Source organism: Onychomys torridus, chromosome 7, assembly GCF_903995425.1.
Source record: "Onychomys torridus chromosome 7, mOncTor1.1, whole genome shotgun sequence".
In the NCBI taxonomy this organism is placed as follows: Eukaryota; Metazoa; Chordata; class Mammalia; order Rodentia; family Cricetidae; genus Onychomys; species Onychomys torridus.
In genome coordinates this window covers 109621007-109637027 of record NC_050449.1, presented here as the reverse complement: position 1 = coordinate 109637027, position 16021 = coordinate 109621007, and the positions used below count along the sequence as shown (strand labels likewise).

General features: G+C 40.6%; 1 protein-coding gene across 1 annotated transcript in view; it reads left to right on the top strand.

Moving 5' to 3' along the window:
* The window catches only part of Rbms3 (RNA binding motif single stranded interacting protein 3), a 1348289-nt gene that overhangs the window by 544949 nt on the left and 787319 nt on the right, over positions 1 to 16021 (top strand). The window contains exon 5 of the mRNA XM_036192497.1: positions 4457 to 4630. Coding sequence (XP_036048390.1) covers positions 4457 to 4630 — 174 coding nt within the window. The remainder of the gene's footprint in view (positions 1 to 4456; positions 4631 to 16021) is intronic.

The following is a 16021-nucleotide window of genomic DNA, read 5'->3' as shown; positions in this document are numbered from 1 at the left end:
CAAGTGGTTGTCCATTGGAGATAGCTTATTGGTTAGGAATGAATGCTTACATGCATACTTTTTTCATTTCATACCTTATATAAATGATATCATATATACCTATTCTTATATTCCTGTCATCTTCAATTTGTTATGCTTTTGGTGTGCACTAGGAGTCTGTTCATATTGATAGCTAAAACAGTAATCCATACTATAAATATACCTCAATTAAAAAATCTATTCTTCTGGTTGTAGCTTGAAGGCAATTTCCAAATTGGAGAGTTATTGTTGTTGTTATTTTTAATTCATATTGTAGTTATTCTTTGAGACTCTCAGGCATATATACAACAAACATACTTTGATTTTCTTTTCCCTCTTTCTTCTTTGAATTTCTCTCACGATCCTCTTAAACTTCTATTCCTAATGTCATGTCCTTATTTGTTTTAAAAAATATGTCACTGAGTTCAGTTAGTGTTGCCTGTAAGCACATAGGTGTGCAACTGTCCACTGGAGTGTGGACAGTTTACCAGTGGCCGCACCCTAAAGATGAATAATTTTCCCTCCCCTAGCAGCCATCAAGTGTCTGTAGTCCATTAATGGGATGGGGCTCCTACGGCATGCTAGTTGGATTGGTTTGGTCCTGTGCAGGTCTTGTGCAGGTAAACATAGCTATTGTGCATTCTTGACTGCCACAGCTATATCCTGACCAGAAGACAGCATTAGACAGCCGTCCTCCTTGTCCCCTCATATTCGTACCTTTTCTCTAACCCTTTCCCACAATGTCCCTTGAGTGTTCTGGGGATGACTGAGTTGAGATAGATGTCTTATTTAGTGCTGAGCACTCAGTCCTTTATTCTCAGCATGCTGACCACTTATGAATCTCTGCATTAGCTGCTGCCCACTACAAAAGGAAGCTTTTCTGAACAAGACTGAGAGTTGGATAGGTCTGTCAGAATAAACATTAGATATTTAGAAGGCAGTTTGGGGTGACCATTTAGCATAATAATAATAGCTTCCCCACTAATCATATTCATATGAAATCTTTTTGTGGTTATGTACTTTCTTTTGGAAGAATGACTAAGGGTACAATTGTTGGCTCATACTGTAGAAATGTGATTAATTCTCTCTCTTTCTCTCTCTCTCTCTCTCTCTCTCTCTCTTTCTCTCTCTCATCCACACCCACACACAGACACAAACCAACAAGAAGTGTAGTTGAATATTATTTTAAGGTGTGCTACTGTGCTACTTTTGTTTATGTTGCATTGGTTTAATTCTGTGAAGCTGTGATACTGTGCTTGTCTAAAACACCTGATGTTCTAATAAAGCTCTGAATGGCCAATAAGTAGGCAAGAGAAAGGATAGGGTAGGCAGGACTAGCATGCAGAGAGAATATATAGAAGGAGAAATCTAGGAGGAGGAAGGAATGAGAGAGAAGGAGAAGGACTCCGGGTGCTAGCCACCCAGCTACACAACCAGCAGGAGAATAACAAAGCAAGACATACAGGAATAGCAAAGGAAGAGCCCAGAGGCAAAAGACAGATGGGATAATTAAAGGTAAGAAAAGCTGACAAGAATAAAGCTAAACTAAGGCCAGACAATTGTTAGTAATAAGCCTCAGTGAGTGATTTATTTGGGAGTGCTAAGCCCCTAAAAGAGTTAAAACAAACAACAACAAAGAAGTTTTCCAAAGTAGATATATTAAGTCCTCTTCTCACCAGCAGTGTGTGAAGATCTCGGGTCATAAGCACAAGCCAACATTTAGTGTTATTGGTCATTTTATTTTTAGTCACTCTAGTTTCAGTATAGACCTAGTATTATTCTTACAGCTTTACTTTTCATTTTCCTCATGACCAGTGGGCTTGTAAGCCTACTAGCCATCCCAATACATTTGTTTTTTGGTACATTGGCTTTCAGATTTTTAATGGCAGGCTAATCTAGTTAATTGACCAATGTTTTAAAGCCCTTGTTCTCATTTAAAAGGAAGAATATGGGCACTTAGTATTTTATGTAAGATACAGAGAGTCAATTGTTTTGTAATAGATACTATTACGTAGAAAGGACCCAGTAATTGCCTTTAAAGTGTCAGTTAGGATAAAATCAGAAGGTAGAGGGGGTCAAGAGACATTAATATGCTAAAAGAAATGTTGGATGTTTTCAGCTAGGAGAAACACTGTGGAGGCATGCTGATGGGAAGTCTGACTCCAGTGTCATTGTGGGAGTCTGTCAAGGCTAAAGGTGGCAGGGCTCCCTTCCATTTCAGCAGCTCGGTTGTGATCTAATGGAAGCCTTAACCACAGAGAGTGATGTGGAAATAGAGAGGACAAAACAGTTTAAGACCTACTAAAACTTTTCAGTAGGATTCAGTGACACTGATCATTGACATTGGAAATGAGTCAACGTTGCTAAGACTTCCAGGCAGTTGGTTTCAAAATGTATCTGTGATATTTTTTAAAGTTAATTATGGGGAAGATAAAAGTTTAGAGTAAAGCAATTAACCCATTTAATTTTACTGGTGTTCATTTAAATTTTGTTTGCCTTTGGGTGATCAACAGTTATATATCCTATCTAGCAGATAGTTTACAACTGGGGAATGGAATTTAAGAGAGAGTAAACTACATAACTGCTCTCTCTTTGTCTGTGGGAGGGGGATGCACATATACATACACGTACACATGCACACACACACACACACACACACACACACAGAGAGAGAGAGAGAGAGAGAGAGAGAGAGAGAGAGAGAGAGAGAGAGAGAAAGCACAGATAAGAGAAATGATGCCAGATAGGAGCCACAGCTTGCATGTGAATGTTACAACAGATGGGGAACAGGATGTGGAGAAGACAGACCACCATGCCTGCTCTGTGGTTGCTGAGAGAATGACCTCTATTAGTGAATATAATGAAACTAGGAGAGGAGAGTGGTTACAGAATGTCCCTGTACATAAAGTGTCAGATTTCCAGCTCATGTAAAGTGGAAATGGGAACCTAGTCATGTGATTACAAGGATGAGTCATGGAGGAATCATTGAGGACAGCACCTGAGTTCATAAGGGTAGTGATTTTCGGGAGACAGGAAGCTGTGTTGGACCCAAGGGAAGTTTACTGGTAATATCCTTTCTCTGCACCTTGCTTTTATGTGGGTTCTGGAAATCTAAACTCGGGTCCTCATGCTTGTGTGGTAAGCCCTTTACTGACTAAGCTATCTCTCAGTCCCTTGGTAAGTACTTCTTAGGAATGTATCTGCACTTCTTATTAACTTTTGACCTTTGTGCACCACACAGGTGATTATCATGATGGTGGATGAAGGGGGTGGAGAAGCATGGACAACCAGATATGATTGGTTGCCTTAACAACTTGTTCCATAGTTTTGTAGTTTAAGTGGATTCATTCATCTGTGGATTAAAATTTAATTTTTCTTTTTAAAGGACTGACTTGCTCTCCAGGTCTAGTTATCCCAAGATGCTAAGATTTATCCTCCAAAAAGTTGTTAATCTAGGTATCTGATATCAGAACATAACCCAACAGGAACTTGGGATCTTGGATGCAAGTTTCTTTCCCACTGGGTTTACAGAATATAATAGCAATACGATTAGCACATTTTCCCAGTGATTGAGTTGGCAAGTGCCATGGATTTATAAATAGAATTTATTGTGAAAGTCACTGTGCTATTGGGATAAGTGGTTCTCACAATCTGATGATAGAAAATGCTCTCTGAAAAGAAACTATTATATGCCTCCTATGCTGTGGCCATCCGAGGATAAAGGAGCCAACAAGGGACTTTTGTTTCAATATATTTTACCCTATATGTCATTGTGATCAGCCACATCTACTTGACATCTGGGAAATTAATATTTCACTACTTTTCCATTTTCAGTGCCATGGGTCAAGCGGGTTGGGTATAAATGGCCATTTCAAACCCTGCACCATGTTGCTATCTTGAGGTTAGATGATAGTGAGCTGCTGAAGTATGCCCAGACTTCTGCTAGTGTCTCCCCATGAGAGCAATAGACTCATGGAATATGAAGGCCATTTAGAGTTGGGCACCGATCTGTATTTCAGTCTGATCCTCATAATAAAATTCTGATTTACCACATGAGAATGAGACTCATGGTGTACTTCCAAAGCTACTACTATGAGGAAGGTCATTTATGTAAGTGAAGGTAGGGTTGCTGCTATCCCCACCAAAGCATCACTCATTTCTAAAGGATGGAGTTGCATGTTGTAGCTAGAGGGGAAATGGTATTGATGAGATCAGTATCAATAAGTCTATGTGCTTGGTGATCCAGGCAAAACTGTAATGCAGGGAAGATACTTTAATCTCAGTCAGAAGAGTATTTCATGTTTCTTCCACAGCCAGCGGCCATTTCCGTGGTAAGCTGAGTGATCTGCCCTGTCCGCACAGGAGAATGCATGATGTTGTATAGCTGGCTTGGTTTGCACAGAGTTGTCTTTACATCCCATCTCTTTCTTCTCAACAGTCTACCTCCACAGTGAGAGCCTATCAAACCAGCAAGTCACGAGTGACCATGAGCCCTGGCTTCAGCTCCCAGTGGGGCAGCAGCCAACCTGCCTGGAACACTTACTCCTTCCCAAGAGCAAGCTTGCACTACCAGTCTCATGCCAGCTACACGTACTGCACTGGCCACCCTGCAGTAAGTACCCATCCCTCTAGATTTGGATACTCAGCACAGTTATATTTTAAGTTGATCTTTCTGTGAAATGGGTTGTTTTCCTACAAATAGACTGCTCTTGAGTATGACAGATGGACAATGGGAATGTCTTAAGCATTTAGATGATAAATGTTTGGATGATCTAGGGTGACAGTTGATATTTTATTCCAAGTTGCTCCTAGATGGTACAGATTACCATGGTTTTCAGAATGATGCACTGGGGAGGCTGAATGTGCAACTATTTCTGGTTTGATTCTTCTGGCTTCCCCTTGGCTTTTGATTATGATTCTAGTTGGTCACTGTTGTGCTGGGGAAAAAAGAGTCTTAAAATGAGAGAAAAGTTATAGGATTCTGGATGCTCCATCTTTCCTCCATGGTCTTTTTGAAATATTTGTACAAATGTAAACAGACAGAAATGTTTTGCATCTACTAATACATAGAGCTCTGGCAGTTGGTATAAGTGACTTAAAAGGCAGGGAAAACAAACCCCAGTCATGGGAAAAAAAAAAAAACTTGTGGAGTCTGAGAACCTTCTAGAATAAGGCGACTGTTTTTGCCACCATGTCTTTCATGTGTCATTATCCAACCACTGTAAAGTAGGATTTCTGTGTTATTGCAAATTGTATTGTGTGTCCTTGAAAAAGACTGTGGTAAATGTCCACTGAGGGGAATCTCTGTTGACTGTTAGAGAGCTGAGCACAGTTCTTTGCAGGGCTCAAAGCATATCCTCTGGCTGGTCAGCCCTGGTAGATATGGGATCTGCAGCCATTTAACTATTGATGTAAACTTCTATACCTTACCACCAGTCACCACTCAATGATTATGTAGTTATAAAATCTGTAGGGCTTCTATGTTGAAGCAATGTGTTGTAAGGACACATAAAAGAAGTTTCAGGAAATTTACTCAAACTGAGAGTTTGTATGACTTTGTTTAAAAGCAATGTGGAAATAACTGTCTAATTTAAATTGCAAGGAGCTCCTTGCTCCGTGGTTAGAACTCTGACATCTGTTTGGACATGTGAAAAGATGTGTGCACAAGAGGATGGACTAATCCAGTGATTGTGTAGCTTACACAAAACACTGAGTTTAGTTCCTAGCACTGTATACACAAGGCAAGGTGGTGCACAACTGTGACTGTGGCACTTGGGATGTGCAGCAAGAGGTGATCTGGCACTCTTGTGCTGTGGATATTGATCGCTCTGTATACTGTGAATGTGTTGCATTGATTTGGTTGATAAATAAAATGCTGATTGGCCAGTAGCCAGGCAGGAAGTATAGTATAGGTGGGACAAGCAGAGAGAAAAATTCTGGGAAGTGGAAGGCTGAGTCAGGAAATGCTGCCAGCTGCCACCACATGAGAAGTAAATTGTAAAGTACCAGTAAGCCACAAGCCATGTGGCAACTTATTAGATGAATAGAAATGGATTAATTTAAGATGTAAGAACTAGATAGCAAGAAGCTTGCCATGGCCATACAGTTAGTAAGTAATGAAGTCTCTGTGTGTTTACTTGGGTCTGAGTGGCTGTGTGGCCCAGCAGGACTGGAGAAACCTCCAGCTACAGTTATCCTCAACTATAAGTAAATATATGAATGAATGAATGATTTAACAAATAAATAAGAATACACTCATGAGGATAGTTTTAGGTATTTTTAAATAGTTTGTAAGAAGATCTTTAATAACTATTCTTATTCTTTCATCAAAATTAGCAATATTATTCATTTATAATTATTCACTATTATATGTTCATGCTTTCTAAAGAATGGGGAAACTAGTGTTCTCTCTCTCTCTCTCTCTCTCTCTCTCTCTAAATAAAGGTAAAGAGAAGCAAGTGAACAAGAAAGATATTTGGCAGTGTTAAATCTAATGCAGAGACTCACTCTAGGTCGATGTTTTGGCGAATGATAGTGGGTGCTACTTTGAAATTAGGTGGTCAGTTAAATCATTTTCCAGTCTCCAGGTGAGTGACAAGGATGTGTGTCTGTTCTGAGCTCAGGAGAAAGAGAAACCCAAGAAAGAAACAGTTCACATAAAAAAGCCTGGAGAGAAGAGAATAGAAGGAAGAGGGAAGCCACAGTGTCTTAGTTGGAGTTACTCTTGCTGTGGTGATACACCACAACCAGAGGCAAGTTGAGAAGGAAGGGGTTTATTTGGCTTCCATATCAAAGTCCACCATTGAAGGAAGTTAGGACAGGAACTCCAGATAGGACCCTGAAGGCAGAAGCTGATGCAGAGGACATGGAGGAATGCTACTTGCTAGCTTGTTCCTCGTGGCTTACTCAACCTTCTTTCTTACAGAACTCAGAAACATCATCCCAGGGATGGCCCATCCACAATGGGCTGGGCCCTTCCCATCAATCACCAATTAAGAAAATGCCTTACAGCTGGATCATATGGAGAAATTTTCTCAATTGAGGTTCCCTCTTTTGACTCTAGCTTGTGTCAAGTTGACACAAATTGAGCAGGCACACACAGAAAGCAGCACTTTGTTGTCTAGACTAAGAATATTATACCTAAGTGTAGTGAAAAACTACTAATGTGGTTGTGTGGTTGTACATGTATGTGCAATTGCACATAAGTGTGACTATGTATGGAGCCCAGGATAAATTCAGTTATTACTCCCCAGGGGCCATACACCTTGATTTGGAGCAGAGTTTCTCATTGATCTAGGCTGACTGGCCACTGAGACTCAGGGATCTGCCTGTCTCACCTACTCAGTGCTGGGATTACAAGCAAGTCCCACCATACTCAAGGATTTTTTGTGTTCTGGGATTAGAGTCAGGTCCTCAGGTTTGTATGACAAGTCCTTTACTCACTAAGCCTTATCTTCAGCCTCATTAAATGTTTTCAGTAAAGAAACAGTTGCTGAAAACCATTAGAGAAGGCAATAAGAAAACAGAGTCAAGTTAGGAGGCCGTTCCCACGCATATACATTTCACAGGGAGACAAGTGTAACTTTCCTCTAGTCCTTGAGCCACTTGATGCTCAAAACATAGGCAGCTTTTCATAATAACAATACAATTTGCGTGTATTTGCATAGGCACTTGTTTTAGAGGGAGTTCCATGTTTACTGTGTCTGATTAGTTTTTCCCTTTGGTCATTACTTTTTAAACCAAAATAAGACAAATCATCCTAACTTAATAAAGTATTTCTATTCATATTCTGATTGACCTCAAGGTCATCTAAAATAGCTGATATTTATTTCATATTTAATATTTTCTAAGTACTAAGCACTCTTACTTATATCATACATACTTGTTTTTTTTCTTTTCAAAATAATCCAAGGTGGTAGTTATGATCATTATCATTTTAAAGGTTAGTGTAATGAAATTCAGGTAAGTTTAGTATCTTGACCCAAGTTACACAGTTTATAACGGGGCCAGAGATGCCAACACATACTATCTAACCTACTACAGCTTTCATACCTATCTTATTCCCTGCTTTGTCTTTTATCACAGCGTCTCAATGCTGTCTTCCACACCCGAGAATAGCAGCATGTTTGCATTCCGGCTCTAGCTCTTCCTAATCATTTAATTTCAAGGTGCATGTGACTCCTTAGAGGGACGTTTGTGTTTGTAGACTTCTTAATTTTAATACCAGAGGCAGGGGTGAAGAGTAAGTGTTATCCTGTCTTCTAAACTATTGGGCAAATTAGGGGTTGTCTAGCCTCTTTCTGTTGTCTTAAACTCAGCAACTGTTGCTGCCTTTTGTTAGATCACAGAGGGTAAAGGGAAGCAGGAGGCAGAAGAAAAATAGAAATAACAGATTAGAAAATTCTTAGAAGGGAAGCATGAGTATTATATTTCTGAGTTCAAGGACACTCTAAGGATTAGCTTTAATGCTTACTTGACATTCTCCCTTTAATCCAACATTTAAACTTTCTTTCAAATTGTCTTCCCATGCTTGATCAGATGACATTAAACTCTTGACTCTAAGATCAGCACCCACTTAATTCTGCTGCTGGTTTGTGAACAGAACTATATCTCATCTGAAAGGAAGCCAGTGGTTCACTCCTGGGAGACTGTGAGCTGGGTTAGGATGACTCCTCTGGAAAACATGAACTATTTCATCATTTTTCTCTTGGATCCATTTTGCATGCTGAAATACCAGAGAAATATCTGGGCCTGAAGAAATGTGAGAAGAGATTCCATAGTCTCCATGCAGCCTAGGAACAAGAGGTTTTGTAATTTCAAATCACAGGACTGGAATCTTGTCTGCATATGGACTCTCAGAGATTTTCTTGAGTCATACAATCTAGTGGCCTTTTTGTGGGGTGATAGTTTCTCTGCCTACCTCATGAAACCCTTGTCTTTTTATAGAACTCACCAGGCTGATTAAATAGTTCCAGTTCTCTAATTTCCTGGGGTTTCAGGAGTATTGGCCCACACGATGCGTTTATGTTCAGCCTGTATGATTCAACAGACTTCCTTTGACCTGTGTCTCCATGCTACAGGGGAATCCTGGTATCCCAGGAGCATCTAGTTAGTAGCATGAAACCGATAGCCTTCTTAACAGCTCAGGATTTCACTAGCCTCAACCTGACCAAGTATCTTCTCAGAGCCCATCTGCGTTTGGCTGTGGGAGTTTCCCATGACCTGATGAAACAAACTACCACAAATGGGGCTCAAAATACCACGCCTTCTCCAACAGCTCTGAAGGCCGGAAGTCTAGAGTGAGTCTCTCTGAGCCAAAACCAGAGTCAGTGGGCACGCACTCTCTGAGGAGCCTCTGAGAGGCCCTCGGAAAAGGATTTCTAATTCTGGAGATGCATTCCCTGTGCCTGCTGACTCATAGGCTATCTCTGATCGTTTAGACTAGCATTACAACATCTTCAAACCTCCATCTCTCCATCTTCACCTTGACCTCTGTCTGTTATCTGATCTCTCCACTTTCTACATAAGGATGCTTTTGGGGGGTGTTGAGGAATCACCCAAATAATCCAATAGAGTCTCCTCAAACATAGGTTCCTAATTAACTCAGATCACAAACTGCCTTTTGTCCTAGAAAGGAACAGTGTGTCCCAGGGTCTGAGGATCAGATTACAGACAACTTGATTTATTTAGCCTGTCCATAATCACAACATCTAGTCCCTGAAAGGCTAACTTCTGAGACATTTGTCGAGTTCTGCTGTTTCCTGAGGGTTATGGGTAATGAAAGAAGAATGCTGGTTAGTTTCAAATGTTCTAGAATCACCAGGAACAGAGCCTGGGTCAGAGTGGCCTGTGGGGGATTGTGATGGTTGTGAATTGACCCTCCCTGAATGTGGGCAGCATCGGTTCATGGACCACATGAATATAGAAAGCCAGCCAAGTGCTCAGCTGCAGCAAGCAAGGGAATCTGGGTACGTGGGTTTTTCTCTGCTCTTGACTGAATGTCATGTCATATGACTAGCTGCTATATGTTGATTCCCACCTCAACTTCTTCTCAATGATGCATTATAACTGCAATTACAAGCCAAATAAACCCCTACTTCCCTATGAAGCTTTGTGTCAAAGTGTTTTATCACAGATACAGGAAGGAAGCAAAGACAGAAGAGTTCTTCAGGGATATATGGACATGGCTACCCTATAGTATTTCCAAATTATGGAAACTCACAAGTAGGAGTTTGATTTTTTCTGAAACCCAGTTTTCCTGTATCTTAAGTGAGGCAGATGGATGGTATCTCTCTCCTTAAGAACCCCTTTAACATGATCTTTGAGGCATTCCTGAGATGCTGATTTTCTCACATCATCAACAACAGTGCTCCTTCCCCTCTCAGAAACACTCAGATTTAGAGATTTATTGCACAGTGCCCCTACTCTAGTCCTTTACTCCCCCCCAAAATGCATATTCCTTGTGTGTAAATCTTCCTGTGGTCCATCTCCTCAGGGCACAAAAATGCCCCAGGAGAGCAGCAATAAACGGAATGCCCCATGTCCTGGTTAACCAGGCTCTGGAAACCAGTAGGCTTCCTGTCTTCTGTTGCATGTTTATATCTCTGGTGAGGGGAGAATACTGTTTTCAACAACCTGGCACATACATTTTGTTTTGGTAATGATTCCAACTTATAATGAGAACCTAAAAATTTAGAGAGGACTGTATCATGAATCCTAATGTTCTTATAATTAAAAAAAAGCCTGGAGCCAGATATTAAGGTACATGCTGAAAAGTCAGAGAGACAAAGGAACAAACCACTAGAGAAACTTCTCACTACTACTGAATCCTCAGGCCTAAAGGAAGGCAAGATCCTATCTCCATGAATCCTTTGACAGAACTCCTCTGAGTCCTCAGCCGAAAGGCCTCCAACCAAAAAGGGGCTTTAGTTCCTGTCTCCTCATGCCTTGTATGCCTTTCTCCACCCAGCCATATCACTTCCTTCCTAGTACTGGGATTAATGACGTATGTGCTTCCCAAATACTGGTAGCAAAGGCGTGAGATCTCAAGTGCTGAGATCAAAGGCATATGATGCCCAAGAAGTGGGATTAAAGGTGTGTGCCACCACTGCCTGGTTCTGTTTCTCTCCTAGACTGAATCAATCTCATGTAGTCTAGGGTGACTTTGAACTCACAAAGATCCAGATGGATCTCTGCCTTCCGAGTGGTGGGTTTAAAGGTGTGAGCCACCACCACCTGGCAAGTTTTATATTTTTAAAAAATTTCTAATTAGCATGTTTTTCTTTTCAACTTAGAGACCTTTATTCCATACAAGAGGGTTCTGGTATTAATCACATCCCCTAGTTACAGATTCTCCTTCAGTTACAACTTGCCTGGAAAGTACTTACTGTCTCTTCATTCATGAAGATCAGCTTTGCCAGACAGCATTATTAATTTGCCAGGGTTTTCCTCTAGTAATTTGTATATATTATTTAATTCTTCCCTAGTTTGTGTAAATTCTGCTGAGAAATATGTTGTTAGCCTTATTAGAATGCTCCTATGATCTCTGCTTCTTTACTCTGAATTTTAATATTTTAATAATTTCTTTTTGTTCCTGACCATTGGTTAGAATTTGTCTTGGTGTAGTTTTGCTTAGATTTGATCTCATGGGGAAACTTTGATCTTATACCAGAATACACTGTATCTAAATGTAAAATGTTTTCTTCTATTATATCATCAAATAAATATTCTCTTATATTCTTCTTAAACTGCTGTAACTCAAAAATTTGCTTTTTGAGGTATTTTCCTTGTGATTCTAGAGGCTTCTTCAGTGTATATTCAGCTTTGTTTCTTTCTACAGTATGCTGATTCATTCCACTAACTGTCTATAACATTGTTGCTATAGCAACAGAACTATATTCTAAACAAACAGATTTATAAAGAGAAACATTTTGTTTACCACATAAATCTGGGTGTTTTGGTCCAAGATCAGGTGGCTCCACTAGTTTGGGTACCTGATGAGGAAACTAGCCAGCAACTGAATTGAGAATTAGAACAATATCATGGGTCAGGAAAGCAAGAGAGACTGAGAGGTTAGGGTCTCCCAATCATCCTCAAGCCACACTCTTCTGGATGTCGAGACTTCTGACTTTCTCCAGAAAGTTTTACTGTGGCAGTAGCATCATGGTGGAGACCGAGCCACACATATTTCAGTGGGACTCATCCAAATCACAGCAGCCCACTTCTTGTTCACAAAATTCATGTCTATCTGACAATAGAAAATGAATGCAGTCCACCACGAGATGTCCTGAAATCTTAACTGTTCCAGTATCACTCAAAAATCAGAAACCCAAGGTCTTCTCCAGGGCTCAGGGCAGTTCTTAACTGTGGGTCCCTTAAAAAGTCAAAGAGAAAGCTACACACTTCCAGGATGCAGTAATAGGCAGGCACCTGCTTTATAAGGTAAGAACAGGCAAACAGTAATGATGGATTGGCCTATGGCAATATTGACACCAGGAAAGCAAATAACTGCTTGCAGGAATTCTGACCACATAGCATATTGCCTGAACTACATTGGCTTTCCTTTGAAACCTTGGTGGAAGCTGCCATCACTCCATATCTACAGTTCATTCTGCATACCTACCAAGCTATCATTACTGTGATAATTCCAAGTTTTGTATTGGTGTGAACTGTACCTGTACCTGGGCTTCCTTAGACCATGGACATATCAGCTTTAGAGAACTTTCCTAGCTGAACTTGGGAAAATTAATCCTAAGGCAGCTTCTAGACTCTTTTAGAATGTTTTTTCCCTGGAAAATTCTTAAAATCACTGTGATTTTAGGGGCTTTGCAGATTTCTGAAATACCTGTAACACATTTTTCTTTTTTTTAAATATATGTATTTATTTTTTGTTTGTTTATTCATTTTTTATGTTTACGTGTGTGCCTGCATGTTTATGTGTCCACAGAGGTCAGAAGAGGATGTCAGATTCCCTGGAACTGGAGTTACAGATGGTTGTGAGTAGCCATGTGGGTGCTGGCAACTGAACCTAGATCCTCTGGAAGAGCAGCAACTGCTCTTAATCATTGAGCCCTCTCCCCAGTCCCCTTAAAACATTATCCCATTTCAAATCATGTAGCTTCTAACAGCCATATCATCCTTGGAGCACACTAATTCTTCAAGTATTTCAGCTCTGTTCACTTTTCTTCATGGTTATCTCTGTAAATCTGGTTGAAAGTAGCCATCAACGCACATGCATTACTTCCTTGAAATGTTCTTCACCATGAAGACTAACCAACTGTCTATAAGCTCATCATCCCATGAAGCATCAGGGCAAGAACAAAATGCACTGAAATTCTTGACATCAAAGTGAAGGTGTAAGCTATTCTGTAGTTCCCAACAGGATGGGATGCCTGTTTGCATCTGAAACCACATTAACATCACCTAGTTGCCTACTTCCCTATTATTAGCAATTCTTCCAGCTCTACCTCCTGAGAGTGTTGGGATCACAGGCATACACCATCATGTGCAGATCAGAGAACAATTTTAGGAATCACGTACTAAAATCTAATTCCTGCTTATATCACAATATTTAAAACTAAGCTTGTATCAGCTGCGATATTTGGCCATATGGCTTGCTTGTCGATTCTTATTTGTACACGGCTCAAGGAGAAGCATCAAGTATTCCTATCTTAAGATCTCCTCCTTCTTTTGCATAATCCTTCAGGGGCTAAGACTTGCTTTGCAAGAGTGTGTTTGCTTCCAGTCTATGCTCTTGTAGTTATGTGTATTCACAGAGCCTCCCTACAGTGGCTGAGTCCCAGCCATGACCTCTCAGTTCTTTTCAACCTTCCATAAGGCTATGTCTCCACACAGAATCACATTGGGTGCATGCTATATTCCTGGAAGTATACAAGATAAGAACAAGTGTCTTATTTAGGGTTTCTATTGCTGTGAAGAGACATCATGACCACAGCAACTCTTATAAAAGAAAACACTTAATTGGGTCTGGCTTACAGTTTCAGAAGTTTAGTCCATTATCATTATGGTGGGAAGCAAGGCAGCATGAAGACAGACATGGTGCTAGAGAGGTATCTGGAAATTCTACACCTTGATCCATAGGCAACAGGAAGTAAACTGTATCCCACACTGGTTGTAGCTTGAGCATATGAGACCTCAAAGCCCACCCCCACAGTGACACACTTCCTCCAACAAGGCCACACCTCCTCAGAGTGCCATTCATTATAGGCCATGCATTCAAACACTGGAGTCCATGGGGGCCATTCCCATTCAGACCACCACAGCTTGGATGGAGGAAACAGGAAGGGGAGTATGTGGAGCATAGTAAGAGTTCATATATTCATGTTTCATAGAAGCTGCTGGGAAGGATTATGTCGACACTGATGGGTGCTTGCTGGGACCAAGGTCTGTAGTGTTTCTCCATGTGAGTGAGCCTGTGAGATATTAGGAGATGAGGGAGCTGAATAATGCACTGGCTGCCCACAGGAACTTCAGAATGGACTTAGGTGCCTAGCTAATACTCCATAGAGACTGTGTGATAGAAGCAAAGTCAGTGACTATCTCAAGGTCAAGTTCCTCCCTCCTAAGAATGGGGAAATGCAGCTTGCTTCATGAGGTCCTTGTGTCAATTCAATGAGATGACATGAGGCTGTTCAGCCCAGGGTATTCCTTGTAAGTCACCCAGAAGGTAGAATTTACATTGTAATATACAGGTATTAATTCTAACTTGGGTCATCACAGAAGCTCACAGACTCCTAGCTGGTACCACTTCAGGTTATCTTCTCTCTCCTGAGATTGTCTTCCTCCAGTTTGCCATCATGGTGTTTCAGCTGCTATGTTTTATTTACCTAGGATACCACACAGCCACAGTCATCTTCCCATGGTCTTCCCTCTCAGCTTCCCTCTCTGTTTCCTTTTCAATGTGTGGCTGGGAAGTATGTCATGCAGACTCTGTGTAAGACTGGAACTTCCAGCAGGTTTGGCCACCTCTCCTGCCTCAGAAGCCTGTACTTCATGGAACTCTGTGCTTGATAGCAGATGTTTTTCTAGTCCAACTCTGACAGTCTGCATTTTGTTTGTTTGGTTGATCAACTGACTAGCTGAACAATTACTTGATAACTAGCTACCTAGTTAGTTAAATTGTTGGTTTGTTATTTTTTGAGGTACTGTCTAAACTTTAGCCAAGGCTGGCCTCAAACTGCCTACATAGCCGAGGATGACTTTACATCCTGATCCTCTTCCCTCTGTCTTTCAAGTCTTGGGATTATAGGTATGTGACATTCACTCAACTATTTTTTAAGGGGATAACAAATGTCATAATTGTACAAATTAATCTTAAAATTGGGCTTAATAAGAAACTGAGCAAGTGAAGGCACTTGTCTCTGAGACTGATGATTTTAGTTTAATCCCTGGAATCTAGATGGAAGAAAAGGGAGGTGATTCCTTCAAGTTGTCTTATGACCTCCACATGCACACTGCAACATTCACGTACCTGGATACACAAACACATGCACATATGAAAAAACCTTGAAATTGATTAAGAAAGCAGCCCATTACATTAGAAACTATCAGCCATATAGAAGCTCACTGTTTTCTATCATTTTGGATGACTGGTTAGAATCTTGTTAAGATTTGTGATGAAAATGAGGATACAATTAAATTATCTTCATAGTGAGGAATCTCATACATGGGAAGAACTCAAGGGTAAAAGGAAGGGCAGCAGCATTGCTACAGAAGGCACAGGATAGAGAAGGAAGGGATCTGGCCCTCAGCCCTACTGTGCTAGATGCTGGGGCTCTCATAGATGACTTTTGGCCATTCTCTGTGAACTCTGAGTGTGCCATAACAGACACAGTCATATTAAAATGAGTATTTGAAGAAGACAATGACTACACATGCTTGGACACCAATCATTCCCGTTAAAGAAACATAATAATTTTTAAGTTTAACATGTTACTAATCAGCTCCCTTCACCCTTTTTAGGAAAGGCAAATATTATTGATTA